Raw genomic sequence first — 16,009 nt, forward strand, 5'->3', positions numbered from 1 at the left:
CTTATCTGGGAGAACAATATGGCCGCCGGGGTCACAAATCAGAGATGACATTGTGACTTTCTAATAACCCAGGCGGCCATGTTTACAGTTCTTTTATACAAATCGGGAAAAATGTTCAAATGAATTTGCCGGTTCCAAACCTACAAGCATTGTAATTGAGCTACGCATGGGGGAATGCTGCTTCAATCCCCAATATGTAATCAGGTTCTTAATAAGTGTGCTAATCGGTGGGACTGCTCCTTAAATGTATTTCATTCTAGAGGGGCCTGAAACGCACGCGTTTGTGGTAGAGATGGGGGTCATCCTTCTAAATATACATGCCGCATTGCAATATTTCAGAGTGAAAAGCGTGAAATACTCCGTAGGTTAAATCAGAACCTCAAAGCTCAGGAAGAGGTAGAGCCGGTAACGCAGAATGTGGAGGTAGAGGGTCCCCAACGACTTACAGAGGAGGAGGAGGAGGAGCAGCCGCAGAAAAGTACAGACCCACCAGCCGCTGACCGTAAGAAGTGGCAGGCCGGACTACCTCCTGTAATCCCCCTCTCACAACTCACCCTCGTGGAGGACACGGTGCTCGCTGCTGAGAGTAAGTGCAATTGGGGCCATTGCACATTTGTCCACTAGTGTCATGTTTCCAGATATTGTTGTCGTTGGCGTTACATTCCCTAATCACGGTTGTGCTTGCAATGAACATTTTTACAGGAAACCGCTTGTGTTTGTTAGTGGTTTTTTAGTTTTTCTTATCTTCTGACACCTGTACGATCTTGATGAAATATTTTAACAAAAACAGAAAGGCCCAGTGCAGCGATCTTGGTGAAATATTTTGTTTGCTCTAACAAAATAAATGTCATTGTGTTAGTACATTTAAATGCACAGTGACAGGTACTCTGCATTGTGTGGGCTTCTTCAGAAACGTTTTGTTGGAAATCATACAGTAGTGTGTGTGTGCTATTGTCCTGGGATAACCTACTTTATTTTACATATAAGTGGAGGAAGTTGGTATACATTTCCACATATAGCATATGCAGTATCCTATTGTATATCTTACCTAAGCCATTCCTTGTGTGGCATGTCCAATGTCCTAAAACTATATTAATGTCTCTTTTCTGCCGTGTGTTGTAATGCGTGTATTACTGCATTCTCATGTCTAAAATAGTGTGTTTGTACATGTATCATAAGTGGTACCTGTCTTACTTAGAAGATGTATCTGCGTTTGGCTTACCATTCATTACAATGTCCTAGATGTATTGAGTACAAACACTAGTATAGGGGGAATATGATTTCTGGTGGAACACCTGATATTGTGACCAGAGGAAGAGCATATGTGCAAAGGTAATATACCTGTACAGTACTTTGAAGTCACTTCCTAATAGCAATTATCATATTTCTGAAATAAACAGTCCCCTCACTATAGTTACATAGTTACATAGTTACATAGTAACTATTATAAATAATTATTAGGCAGTAATACAGCTTTAAAAAAAAAAAACATTTCTTGGTAACCTTTATCTTTTACCCATAGCACAACCACCTAATCTTGTCTCAGAGTGTTTTGTTTCATTCAAGATTGAAAAAAATCCCCTTTAATACGTGCATCAATACAATCCATACATTGATAAGTAATTAACTACGTTGCCGATCGATCCGTTCTCCTGTAATCGATTGGCGAAGATTCGGCTCAGGGGTTCACTAAATGGCTGTTAGTGCAGCAGAAGAGGACCAAAGATGCAAAGTTCAGTGGTGAAGGTCATGTGACCAGGCAATCACTAGATACAGTTGGTGCACTGCTAGAGAAAGGGCAGGGCTCAAAAACGGGTCTGCCAGAGGCTGTTTCAGAAGAGGAGGGGGGTGTGACTTTGTAAATGGTTGTTATAGAAACAAAAAAATCTTGTTAAATTATAAAACATTAAAAATGTAATTCAGAGTTGTTTAAGAAAAATGCTACAAGTATTTTCTCATAGTACAGAACTGATTTATTTAAAAAAAAAAAAACACACATGCTTGGTCTGCAGCTTTACGAAGAGGAGTTTTAAAGAACATACTAAAACTAACTAACCAAACTAAAAACAAGACAGGTAGGAATGTTAATGGGGGTTATTTAAAGGAGAAATGTGTTTCAACCTATGTAACTATGTAACCCCTATTCAGATAAAAGCTCTACAAGCGTTGCACTATCCTGCTTTGTATTGTTTTAGATGTTACGATAGGGGGGGTTATCCTGCTGGATTTAGGAGAACCCCAGAGGCGGCTATGGGGGAAGGATCCAGTTGACTCTGTGCTGAGGATCCTCGGCGAGGCTCAGCTTCAGCTCCAGACAGAACTGCTGCAGGCCACAAGCGGTGAGTGATTGGACGATGTCTCTCATTTATGTGTGTGTGTGTGTGTGTGTGTGTGTGTGTGTGTGTGTGTGTGTGTGTGTGTGTGTGTGTGTGTGTGTGTGTGTGTGTGTGTGTGTGTGTGTGTGTGTGTGTGTGTGCGACACAATTTGTCATATTATACAAACTCTTACATATATGGAAGAAAAATAAAATGCATTTAATATCTGTGAAAATATCTTTGTGTAGATGAACTCTGTGAAGAACGAGATGGAGAGCAAGATCGTTCGCTAGAAGACCATGAAGCAAAAGAAGCTTCTCCTGCTGACGAGAATCTTTCAGGTGCTCCCAATGTACCAGAAACCTCCGAACTGGAGCAGTCGCCAACACCAGACCAGGAATCCACTGTTATGTGCAGTCCTAACCAGGCTGAGAGCCAACCTTATGGTAAGAGCTTTGTAAGACCGCTTTAGTAATTACAAAGTTAGGTCTTTGAACAGTCATTTGTGACAGTAAGACAAAGTTTCTGCTTCTTCTGGACCTTCCCGCCCCCCCTTGTTCACCACCTGATACGATACGCTGTAGTAGTGGACAAGAGTAGAGGATGTGCCATTCCTGGAGACACTGAACCAAGTTTTACAATCTTAATTTACTGCAACCTCCCCAGAATTAAAACCATAACAAATCCACAGTATCTCCCTCCTGAACTAGGGGGAGAAAATAAGGATATCTGAATGATTTAATTATATATAATGCAATATTGTACAGCTCCTCAACTGTTGATGTGCATCTTTGGGGATACTTTTGAATTAGGCTGTAGTCTTACTTACAATCGTACTGTTTTTACATTTTTTCATAAGCACTCTGCATAAAGGACATTTATTTGTTATATTAGATGCTCAACGATCCTACAAGACAATTTGCTGATGGAGCTTTCATCGGAAACGCTACAAATATTGCAAACTGCAAATTCTTATCATGCGATTACCTACTGTCTAATATTGTACCATTGGTCTGGGTTTATTTTCATTTACTAGCTGTTTCCTTTATGGATATTTTAAAGTTGTACATGCCCTCTTGATGTATAATAGTAAATTATTATTCAATTAGAAATTGGAATATACTGTAGCTCCCACATTTGGCTCAAGGCAAAATACTTCTCCAGGGAGCCTAATCTGTTCATCCAACAAAATGTGAGGCCGAACAAATAACTGATATAACCTTGTACACTGACTCTCTAAGTAAAAAGGTTTATCCCTGGTCTTTCATACTATGTGTTCCCTCAAAACAGCTATGTATTTATACCCCTTATGACATTCTTTGTTTCTTAGCCCCTTGTTGGTTATCTAGTGTCTTTTAGACCGCCTCAATGAAGAAAGGTTTAAGCTGTTCCATTTGTCCTGGGTCCTTAATTACAAATACAAGTTACAGGACTCCTGATTCATGGGGATAATATAATGACATTACAACTGTTTTATTTGTAGATGTAGTTTGAAAAGGATATATAGATATAGAGTGATATAGATATATATATATATATATATATATATATATATATTTATTTATATAGTGTGTGTATATATACACACTATAAATATACTGTGTGTGTGTGTATACACACACACACACACAAACACACACACAAACATACGTGTGTCTCTCTCTTAATTCAGTAGAAAGCTTCAAGGGTAAAAAATGAAACCTTTGGTAGCTATTAAATATTTATTTTTTATTTTATTTTTCAAATAAAAGCCCTTAGATTTATTCTGGTGCTTATCAGGTTGTTTGTTGCTTAGTCAAAAGAATGTGCATTATTTAGAACAGCCAGAAACACATCCCCTATTCTGTATTCAGTGTTCTGTGTACTTCCACCATAGGCTGTTATCCTGAGAAACAGTCCTTCTCTCGCCTGGGGTTCCACTCTGTTCTCTCATCCTTTCATGTTTATCTGCAAACTGTAAACCAGATCTGACCATTTCCCCTAAAGGGAATGATAACTTGTAGCCATGCCTGGTCAATGTCTTTTATTTAAAGTGTTTTTTTCCGAGTTTGCATCTGAGAGGGATAAAAGACCACCAGGTTTTTGATTGATAACCCCCCAGATGCCCTTTGAGTCCTGTTTGCAATGCGTGCTCCAGGGATTAATAGCAGAAGTGTTATCTTCCCATGTTGGCCCAGTTCAGCTGGGTGACTGCTGTTTCGCAGTTTCTGGAAAGCACAGACTGATAGGTCCTTGTGAGAAAGCAATAGCCCTATACTTGCGATCAAGTAGGAGAATGATCAAACATGCATCCTGTGATCCTTTATGCTGTATACCAGGGGTGGGCAACTTATTTTTCAATGTAGCCACAAGTGTGGCGAATTAGAAGTGAAAATAGCCACAACGTGTTAAAATTGAGGTATTGTGTTGCGCATGCGAAAATTTGTTATTTCTCCTCCGCTCGTCCCCTCAGCACTATTGCCGCCGCCGGTGTACTCGCCTCTCCCCTCATGAAATCCCTCTCCTGGCTTCCGATCAAATCCCGCATCTCACACTCCATTCTTCTACTCACTTTTAAAGCTTTACACTCTTCTGCCCCTCCTTACATCTCAGCCCTAATTTCTTGTTATGCACCATCCAGACTCTTGCGTTCTTCTCAAGGATGTCTTCTTTCTACCCCCTTTGTATCTAAAGCCCTCTCCCGCCTTAAACCTTTTTCACTGACTGCCCCACACCTCTGGAATGCCCTTCCCCTCAGTACCCGACTAGTACCCTCTCTATCCACCTTTAAGACCCACCTTAAGACACACTTGCTTAAAGAAGCATATGAATAGCACTGTGGATATTCTGAACACATGATACATAAAGATTGGCCCCCTGCAGACGCACTTATCAGAACTCCCTCCTACTGTCTCTGTACGTTCTCCCTACCTACCAATTAGACTGTAAGCTCCTCGGGGCAGGGACTCCTCTTCCTTAATGTTACCTTTATGTCTAAAGCACTTATTCCCATGATCTGTTATTTATATTATCTGTTATTTATTTGATTACCACATGTGTTACTACTGTGAAGCGCTATGTACATTAATGGCGCTATATAAATAAAGACATACAATACAAAACAATACAATACTAAAGGGGCGCGAGGGGACTCTCACTTGCCACCACGCTTCAATGGGAAACAACTATCTGTTACTTAATTCGCCACACTTTGACTGCCAATTAACTAGTTCAATTTATTAGGGGGCTCTGAATAGGGAAGTGCTTGTCAACCAAGTGTTTTCTTTACCCTGTGCATATCTTGTCCTTATCAGAGAGATGATAAAGATAAGGGGAGAGGGGGCTGTGGGTGACTGCAAGTACTTGCTGTGCACACAGTAACAACAGACAAAGAGGAAAGGAAATCAACCCCAACACCAAGTATTAGCTCATAATGTTTTTAAATTAATCCTTATTGGTGTCAGATTTGGGTAACAAAACATCAATCACCTATGTTTAACCCTTTAAACATGAAACTGGAAAGTTATAATAAACCTGAGGGAATAGTGACGTTTATGCACTCACATAGCTAGATACACAGGCTCACACATAGCCAGAGGGCATTTTCACACACAGCAAGCCACAGTTTGAGGACGTGTGTGTGTGTGTGTGTGTGTGTGTGTGTGTGTGTGTGTGTGTGTGTGTGTGTGTGTGTGTGTGTGTGTGTGTATATACACACACACACACACACACACACCCTGCTGCCAATGACAATCCCGGCCCACACCACCCGATCAGCGCTCCCGGACTCGCACCCGGTTGGCTGGTGTTTTTGAATAGCACACACTTTCCTGTCCCCGCAGCCCCGATTACCTTCAGTGCTGATTGAGGGCGAAAGGCGAAGCTCGCAGGGCTCGCTTGCTGATTGGAAGGGGAGTCAGGTAGGTGGGCTGATGGCTCAAATGTGGAACCTGATTGGTGCTTCAGGATTTCATTATATGCCCTCCTCACTCTGTGTCCTGAACCTATGCAATGGCCATGTTGTGGTTGGCATCGCGCTGAGTTGGAATGGCAGCGCTGAACAAGCGCTTGGCAAAAAGAGCGCGGGGGGGGTGTCACGCATGCGGGGGGAGTCACTCTTGACACACTTTGCCACACTTTGACTGACCATTCGCCACAAGTGGCGAATGGCGACAGGGTTGCCCACCCTGGCTGTATACAGTTCAGGCCAGTCCCAGCCTGAGATAATGAAGAGCATTGGTGAAACTTGTATGCAAGCCCCTTTCTTTTTTTTTTTTTTTTTTTTTCCCCCAGTGTCTTGTAGCTTTATTTGTAGATTGCAGTCTTGTTTGGGGGAGCCATATTAACTCATTTAGTTCTGTCTTCTAATATGTTAAGCCCCCGCATTAACCCCTTGAAAGACATATGTCAGGCTGACTTTTAATTGCACAGAACATTGGGTATTTAGTTTGATTTAGTGTACAGTACAGTAAATTGCCTTTGTCTCATTGAGATAAGGAAGACTGTGATTGGGCTGTCCCTGTTTGCTGACGTTCATTTCATAGCCCCTTCATTAACAGAGAGAGAGGCCACTGTTCCCTCAGCAATGAAGGGGCTAGTCCCTCCCTCAGACTTCGGCCTGAAAGCATAAAGGGGCAGGTCACCGTAACCCCTCCCAGGACCAAAGTGACCGGTTTAACCCTTAGATGGAGCTACTACGTCATGGGGTGTGGCACCCGGGAGGGCCCCATGACCCGTAATCGCTAGGTTAAAAAATGCTTGTTTTAATAATAATAATAATAATAATAATATTTCATTTAGGGCTTTTCTCCCAACGAGACTCTAAGCACGTCACAATTACAGTACAGCTGTATGAAGCACACAGGAGTGTAACAGAAACAGTCCCTGCCCAGAGGAGCTTACAATCTATGGTTTTGGTGTCTGAGGCACAGGGAGATAATGACTTTGCCCAAGGTCACAAGGAGCGGGGTTTTGCTAGGGGAGATCGCGTGGGAAACAATCTGCAATAAGGAACGGAAGGGGGTTGGAGGGGGGGGGGGGGGAACTCGCCACCTTCCCTTCCATCACCTGTGGTGATTATATGACCGCTTCGGGGTAAACCGGCACTCGCAATCAAGTGACGGAGAAGCCGTATCACTCGGGCCCCTCCGGCACTCAAAGGGTTAAGAGGTGCATGACTTATTTACACAAATTGTACGTCTTTAAGTATTTTTGTAATATTGTTTTTCAATGTGTAATCCCAGCTACTACTAAAAAAAAAATAACAAAATATATATATATATTATATTAATGTATATACAGTACAGTATTATTATTTAAACCGGTGGGTCCTTTGGAATTTAACCTATTGCAATTGAATTGCACTATTTTTAGTTCCGAGGACTGCCCGGTTCCCAAGATACCTTTATGTTGCTGGTGTTTCAGCTGCCGTTTTGGGGATCAAAATAGCCACCAGGTCCAGCTGTCCAATAGGAAGCTGCAATGTCATCTTTGAAGCTACAGCAATAAAACCCTGGAAGCTAACACTTTAAGTATATCTAGGAGCTGAAAAAAACACTGTGCAGCACCTCCTCCCCCCCCCCCCCCCTTCTTTGCCAGATCAAATTCTATAAAAACATCAACAGTGAAAATGGGCAGGATTGCTGCCTTAAAGTTGGTTTGTAAACATGCAGGGCTGAGACTTGGGAAGGGTTTGATCTCCTCTGACTGATCTCGCTGCTTGCACAGAGCTGTCTCAGTTCTTTACAAAATTATGGTTTCTAGCCAGCTACATGGGATTGCACCTTTAAACGAATGAATCGTCTCATTTAATCACCCAGAAAGTAGCAGTTTTTTGTTTAGTTATTTGTATCTTGTATAGGAGCTTCTACTGCATATATATTTTCTTTGGCAACACTGAATTCAAGCAGATCTGCTACTGTATTTATGTTTATCTTTGACTAATGATGGCTCCATCATTACTTTGCTAGTTCTCAGTCTTTTGTTCGCAAACAGTCTCATCACCAAAAGAAGTTAAATTAAATTTATAAAATATTCGGTTACCCTGGAAATGTTTGTTTTCCAATAATTTTTTAAAGCTATAATAAGCTACATGTAATGTTAAACCTGCCTCTGTCCTTTAGTGGTGCGTCTTGCCTTGGCCGAAAGTGAACCAAGTCCTTTTTGGGCAGTATATGGGTGTAATGTTTGTGAGTATATTCACGTGCAAACTGTGTATATGTTGAGGACCTAACATTTGGAGATTGTGGAACAAAATATGGCACGGTAATTTAAAGGGTCAAAATACTGTAAATACAAATATAGGATAAAGTATCTGTCGTCTAAATGTAGCATAGGTTGAACTTGATGGACATATGTCTTTTTTTTTTTTTTTTTTTTTTTTCAACCTCCTCTACCATGTAACTATGTCACTGTTTAAACTCCTGTGGAAGACACAACATATAAAACTGAAACTAAGCATTTATTTTACCTTCCCCACACTTACTGGGGAGAACACATCACAGGCCCTGTTTACTAATCCGTGCTAAGCCAAGATACACTACATCACACTCAAATAAATGTACGGTGACGTGTCTTGGAACCGCTTGGTAAATATAGCCCAGTATCCGCTTTATCTTGTGGTGACTTTCCTGTGTGACCTCTGTGCTTCAATGCATTGAACCTAGTGATGCCACTTTTCCGGACTTGTCATTGGTAGAGGGTGCACGAGTTGGGTCATAAACTGGACCCAAGCTGTGTATAAAGGTGGCACTTCAAGCCTAAAAAGAGACTGATTTTGTAGTTTTTGTTTGTTGTTCTTCGACAAAATATCTTGATCGGCACAAAAAAAAATCCTGATTTTTTTTCAGACGTTTGACCTTGTGGTCCTAAGCCTGATTGTTAATTTCTTTTCTTTCCTGTTACGAGCAGAGGATCCAGACGATTTGGAGACTGAGATACTTGAAGAAACAGAACGGAGTGACCGGAACATTGGTAATGAGTGTCCTGTCCGGGTTACACACGTCTGGGAGGAAAAGACAGAGGAGCAAAGGTAACTTTGGAACTCCATTCTTTCCCCTCACAAATTCATAAAACAAATAGATGTAGAGCTTACACGATTAAGACCAGGAGTCATCAAAGCACCATGCGGGGTACCGAGCCCAGTCTGGGGGTAACTGTCATCGACTTAATTGGCAGATACAGCCAGGTCAGGCCTAGCCGGCAGCTTTTCCAGGGCACAGGACTGAGTGTTGGATCTTGGTACCTGGCGGTCAGATCGATGACTCCCGGCCTATGTTTCTATGTCTACTAATAAAAATTAGTCCAGGCCAGTTTGTAAGTAGTCACTAAACCATTGTATTGCAAAGGTATCTAGTAGTATTCTGTATCCTCCTCCTTCTGCTATAGGACTCCTGGATCAGTACGATTTTGCAATCTCTGTAACCTTTTGTATTGTGATAGGTATGAGCACCAAACAAGGTCCCAGTGATATATTTGTAACCCTCCCTGCCCGACTCCCACAGGAGGTTACATCGAGATAGTTGCGTGTTTGACAGTAGCCATCATTTACCTTGTCTGTGGTCGGCTGGGCGGGGGAAATGATGGGCGCCAGGAGTTTTTATAATACAACTTAAATCATGATTTATGTTCCCATGCTTCGTTACATTGCTGTCACTGTACATGTAGATTGACATAGTCATACTTAATTTCATCCGTAGCACGATCACTCTTGATACTTGTCTTCCCGAGTGCCCACTCTTAACACTTGTGGGAGTTACATGTACTTGATATAGTAGTTGCTTCATACTGTGGACCCGGCCCTCATTTATAATACCATTTTGGAGATCCCTTTTACTGTGAGCCCCTGCGGAGATCCTGGCCTGTTCTGTGTAGCGTTCCTTTCCAGCCCTGTTCTGGAACTGCCACTTCCTATGGGGGTACTGAATACTGTGGATGGGGATCAGCTTATAGGGCATCCTGGTAGCTTTTCTGCTTTGCCCACTGAGGTATGTCTGCATTCCTATTATTGGGGCATGCTCTTTTCATATGGCCCTACTATGGGATCCTAACTAATGGGGCACTATACCTGATTGCAACACAATAAAAGGGGGTCTGTCCTATCCTATACTCTAGGGAACTGATCCCCTACCTCTACTCCCGAGGCTCCTCTCCGTCCCATGCTGGAACCTAACTCCCAGAACTTCTCTGCTTCCTAGTTTAATACCTCATGTGACACACTTTATACCTCCTGTAACACACTACCTCTGTCACCACAGGGTGAAGCTTAGCATCCCCTGCATTACTATTAACTCTTTGTAGTACACTAGTAAACACACATGGAGGGGGTTACTTCTTGTTGCCTTTCTGTTTACAGTTTCGCTTTCACACTGTTCAAGCCATAGAACATATGTTGGATTATATATGTAATGCTAGAGAATGTATTACATGCCTGCGTGCCTTCTCGTTAAAGAAATTGAATAAATATGGGACTTTTTTCTAGAGCACAGCTTCTCGTGGGGAGCACAGCACTCCAACTGCATCATAGTACAGCTCTAACCCAGGTTACTAGCTCTCGTGTTAACCAGCTCACATGCATGTCTGACTACTTGAGCACTTTGCTTCCCTACCTACATGCAGCACATACTGTACTTCATTAATTCTATAGACGGCTCTTATGTGTCAATATTTTATGACCTGTATTGTCACTCATCATCACTAGTGTAAGGTACTTAAACCGTTTCCCGTACATTTGTGTTGTTATTTGAAGTTGGTCAGTGAATGAAGGGGGGGCGGAGGTTAAAGCCCATTTCTGATATTTGTGCAATAATATATATATATATATATATGTGTATAGGGAGAGAGATTTATGTGTTTTTTTTTAATGGACAAGGCAAGTATGATAAATGCAGCCATCATAGCTTGCACTGTGTTCTCCATCAGAACTGTTGCATTGAAGCTGAATGTCTGTGCCTGGTCACAGAAAAATGGCTATTATATGGTTTAAGAAGAAAAAAAAATTCAATGAATCATTTCATTCCTATTATTTTTTGTCTCAGTGGGGGGCAGGAGGCTGCTGATTGTGACACCAAATCACCCGAACAAGAAGTTGAACTACATACAGAACCCCCCGAGCCAGAGGGAACAGGTCAGTGTCCTCTTTACTGACCAGCGCCTATTTCATCTGATCAATTTTCACAAGGACCTAACTTGAGTTTAAATAGATTTGTATGTACAGTACGTAGATCTTTATATAGCACCATCCATGTACATAGCGCTTCACAGCAATAATACACGTGACATAATTATACATTTAAATCTTTAATGTCATAACTTTTGTACAAATACAGTACTCACATTTATGCAATTTTTGTCTGCTTGACTTGTCTAGAACACATACAAAATTGAGAGTTAATCATTTTGTTTCCATTATAATGTATTACATGACCTGATGTATAGGATAATACATACCCAAACCATTTTGATTATTTAAAAACAAAAAAATCTTGACAAGTGTCTGCATGTATTCAGGTTTGATATGTGCATATAGTATGTTGCATTATTAAATACACTTCGCTTCCATGCTCATTGGTGACACACAAGGTTCTCATGTACTGTAGCATGTAAACCAACTTTAGATGTCACTACTCAAACAAGCAATGAACAGTTAAGTAATGTCCTATCTACATCTATATAAAGCTATACGTACAAGTGGCATCAGGAGTAGCACTGTTGTTTATTGTCTTTCCAGAGAATTGTATTCGTAACTCGACAGCACCCAAAGCTTTATTTGAAAGGGTCCCACTTCCACGTGGTGTGGTCACTCCTAACATCTCTGCCCAGTCCTCGTTTGACGATTCTCTGCCACCTCGCTCTCGCTCTGCGTCTCCAGCCAAAGGCAAAACATCGGTGCTGATCGGACTCTCCACTGGTCTGTTTGATGCAAACAATCCAAAGGCAAGTGCTTGCTGCGGCTCACCTCTTCAATGCTAAATGGGCGTGCAATGCAATGTTTATATTTATTCATTTTCCCTTCTTGTGCCGTATCTCACAATTTACCAGCCTTATTTATTCTGTGTCTTCAAATGTGCTTTCCTCCTTGAGCACGGGGCCTGGTCAGTGTTGGAGCAGCAAGACATAGGCCACCTCAGTACTTGCCTGTTTTTTATTGTTGTTGTATACTAGACCGTTAACGACAACAAGAGGAATAGTCACAACTACATTTTAATGCGTCATAAATAGACACTTCCTTATACCAGATGGCTTGGTTGAGAGGATGTGAAAGGGACTGTAAGTATAAAAGTATAATGTGAAAAGACACAAGATTCTGAGATTTTGTCTCCAATTCTTAGTTTACAGGGTGCACCTGCCTTTGTGACATAATTACCATATGGGATTAAACCAATTAATTACTCTCTACTTGGTTCTCACTTTCTTATATCAGTCTTGGTACGTTCACTGTTGTGAACGGCTCTGCTCTCTGTCTTTCTAAGTATAATATGACCCACATCTGGCGAGTGTTGTGTGTCAGCTGCCCGTAGCACCTGGTTGGATGTGCTAGTTCCCCTGGATTGGTTCTGCCAGGCCAACCAATAGGATGAACCGGGCCCAGGATGATGAATAAACAGGAAGTTAATGAATTCAATCTTGAATTCTCCATGAATGACGAGCAGTAATGAAATCATGAACTTTTAAATAATAGTACCGTACTGTATTTTTCTAGATGTATCTGTACCTAATTTTACCAGCCACACTTGCTCATCAGTGAACACCTTTCTTGCTTTGGCTGGTGAGTGTTTGTTTCCTTGGCTCTTTGGGCTTTAGGATAAAAATAAATGACGTGTTGTAATCTGTTTGCAGTAAAATACAAGGGGGTCCAGTAATGCCGATGTGTGTTAGATACAGTTCTATCTCTGCAAAATTATAATATCCATTGTATCTCTTTACAAATGTTTTGGAGGGGAAAGTATGACATTTTGCAAATGACACACAGCTCTGCAACAGGGTTGACACTCCAAGGGGAGTAAATCAAAATCGCTAATGATTTCCGTAGATTGGAGGAATGGCCAAGAGTAGGGCAACTACAATTTAATGCACTTGGGTCGCAAAAAAATCCAACGGCAGAGTTCAGCGGAATCAGAAATTTGGCCGGGGTCGTTTTCCCATGACCACGTTGGCACAAGCGTTTGGCTACTGAGGGATCCTTCACCGTAGCCGCTTCACCCCTGGACGCGCAGTAGTCGGCCATTTTGCCAATAAGGGGTTTTAGCGGTTAGGGGGCCTAAGGATCATCTATCAGACATCTATGGGCTGCAGAAGAAGATCGCATCACAGATATTCAGGAGAGCGCAGGATTTTTAGAGCTGGAAGGATGTTCATCTCCTGACGAATAGACGATTCAAAATGAAGCAGGATTTTTCAAATTGGAATCAAGTTATAAGCTAATTTAAAAATATGAGAACCACTCGAAGTATCGAAAACACTAAAGAAGAGCTAGACCTACAGGTATTGGATTAGGCTTTCTTAGGAACAGAAAAAAGTCTGTTCGATTTTTTTTTTTTTTTTTTTTTTTTTTCTTGGACCCAACTCGATCAAAATCCTAATATCTGCACAGTAGTTATCACTGGATAGGAGACCAGCTATGACTGAGACATTTTTAAGGATGTATCCCTTTAATAAGGAAGATAGGTAATATCCTAAATTCACCTAAAAGTTCATTTGGCCATAGCCGGAGTAGCTGAGAATACTAAGATTCCATTGGAAGGTGGCTCTGCTTTTAACCATCCTGTGCACAGGCAGATGGTGAATGAATCCACAGAAAACACTATATGACACTCAGAGCAACGATTCGACTTGCTACTGCAATGGCGTGCATCTCCAGAACGTAACGGCTTGGATATCAAATCTAGAAGAAAGAATCGAAGCCGTTACCTCCAGTCAGACATTACTTCAGAAAAACATCAGGAAGGACAAAGCAGATATTGTCTTTATAGCACCCTGTTGGCTAAGGAGACTGTGGTTCTTAAAATTGGTGATTGAGAGATTCCCGAATGATGCTGACGCAAGGTCCAGTATGTCATCGCAATCCAGGTTGCCTACGATTGACGGCATAGAGATTGAAAGGAGATAGTTAAGAGGCCTAGGTTTATTGGATCATGCAATATCAACCTTAATGTGATCGAAGGAAGAGCAACACTTCCAGAATCTATCGGAGTATGTAAAAAAAAATTATTATGGTGCCAGAAAAAGGCAATATAAGCCACTAATGATCCACTTGTTGGATTTCCTCCAGGATGGGTTTGGGAAGGGGTTACAACCAGCATCCTTGAAAAGTTAGGTAGCAGCCTTAGAAACCTTTTTTAATAAACTAATTGCAATTGGACCCATGATAGCAAGATTTATGAAGGCAATCTAGAGCAGGGGTGTGCAAACTGGGGGCCCATCATTTTCAGGGGGAGCGCGGTGATTAGAGGCCCTGCGCTCTTCCCCACAACATTTAAATAAAATACTGGGGAAGTGCATGAGGCCTCTGTATGTCCCTTACCTTCTCTATGGCAGCTTCTGGCGACATGTCGCCATGACAACGCAGGGTCAAATGACGCCGCGGGGTCAAATGGCAACATGACGTCATGACTTAAAATAAGGCCGGAAGAAAGGTAATGAGCGGTGTGGGGGGCACGAGCAGGCAGGGGAGTGCAAACAAAATAGTTTGCGCACCCCTGATCTTAGAGGTTGATAGTCAATATGGCAAGTCATTACTTCCTCTCTAGAAGATACATATAGAAATAGTACATGGGCATCGCAGTATTTACAGCTGCGGGCATGTCATGCCCTGCCAACACTTATTATGGCTGCTCGTTAGAGATAAAGGGCAACTCTTGTGCAGGAACCGCATGATCATGATCAACCTGGGACAGAGTTATGCCTCTGGGCTAATGTAAATAATGTTTTCAGAGAGAGAACTCTGGTTATCCGAGTATAGTTGTACTATGGGGGTTTATTCAGTAAAGTGTATTTACGCGTGGAAACACATTTTGCTGAATTCATTAAACAAATTCGTGCCTTATGCAAATGAGAAAATCTCACAAAATTAGGCATTCACTTGCCATTTAATAAGCTGCCAGCATCAAATAGTTTAAATAGTTGCATATTTCTGCATATATAATACATATTTCTGCATCGGTTGTGCATATTTTTTTTTTCATATATATAATTCTTACTTCAAAACACATCATCGTGAGTTGAATAGGTTTGGTAGATTTGCGTTACATTAGGGGAAGAGAGATTCATATGGTCTTCCTTTCCACACCTCAATCCATAATCTCGAAAACCTATGAGGGGTTAAAAAACATATAGCATTAGGCCCGGGCCATAGAGGGGTGGGGAGAGCGGAGGCGCACTAACGCTTAGGCTCGCCTGCTTCAGTCAGCGCGATTGCACGGACTTGCAGGCGAGCCAGCGTGCGCAGGGGGGAGCCGGGGGGAGGTGGTTGGAGGCGGGGCAGTCACGTCGCTGGGCCAATCGCCCGCGACGCACACGTCAATGTCACGGCGCCGTGACGTTGACGCTGCTGTGCTGTGATTGGAGGTTTTCAGCCGACAGCGCACTGAAAAACAGCTTGGCGCTCGGCTGAAACCTCCAACTCTTCAGCACGCCTGCGGACGCTCGCGTGAGCCCCCTCTCAAGGCATCCTCATTGAGGATGCAGGGGCTCAGCGCGGAGCGTCCGCACGGCTCAG

General features: G+C 42.1%; 1 protein-coding gene across 4 annotated transcripts in view; it reads left to right on the top strand.

The window, feature by feature from the left end:
• Positions 1-16,009, top strand: part of NEK1 (NIMA related kinase 1) — an 88,073-nt gene that overhangs the window by 51,241 nt on the left and 20,823 nt on the right. For all 4 annotated transcript variants that reach the window (XM_075611621.1, XM_075611628.1, XM_075611639.1 and 1 more), the window contains 6 exons: positions 340-586; positions 2,196-2,339; positions 2,565-2,762; positions 9,205-9,325; positions 11,331-11,419; positions 12,023-12,228. In XM_075611621.1, coding sequence (XP_075467736.1) covers positions 340-586; positions 2,196-2,339; positions 2,565-2,762; positions 9,205-9,325; positions 11,331-11,419; positions 12,023-12,228 — 1,005 coding nt within the window. The remainder of the gene's footprint in view (positions 1-339; positions 587-2,195; positions 2,340-2,564; positions 2,763-9,204; positions 9,326-11,330; positions 11,420-12,022; positions 12,229-16,009) is intronic.

The sequence above is a fragment of the Ascaphus truei genome, chromosome 1 (genome assembly GCF_040206685.1).
Source record: "Ascaphus truei isolate aAscTru1 chromosome 1, aAscTru1.hap1, whole genome shotgun sequence".
Taxonomy (NCBI): Eukaryota; Metazoa; Chordata; class Amphibia; order Anura; family Ascaphidae; genus Ascaphus; species Ascaphus truei.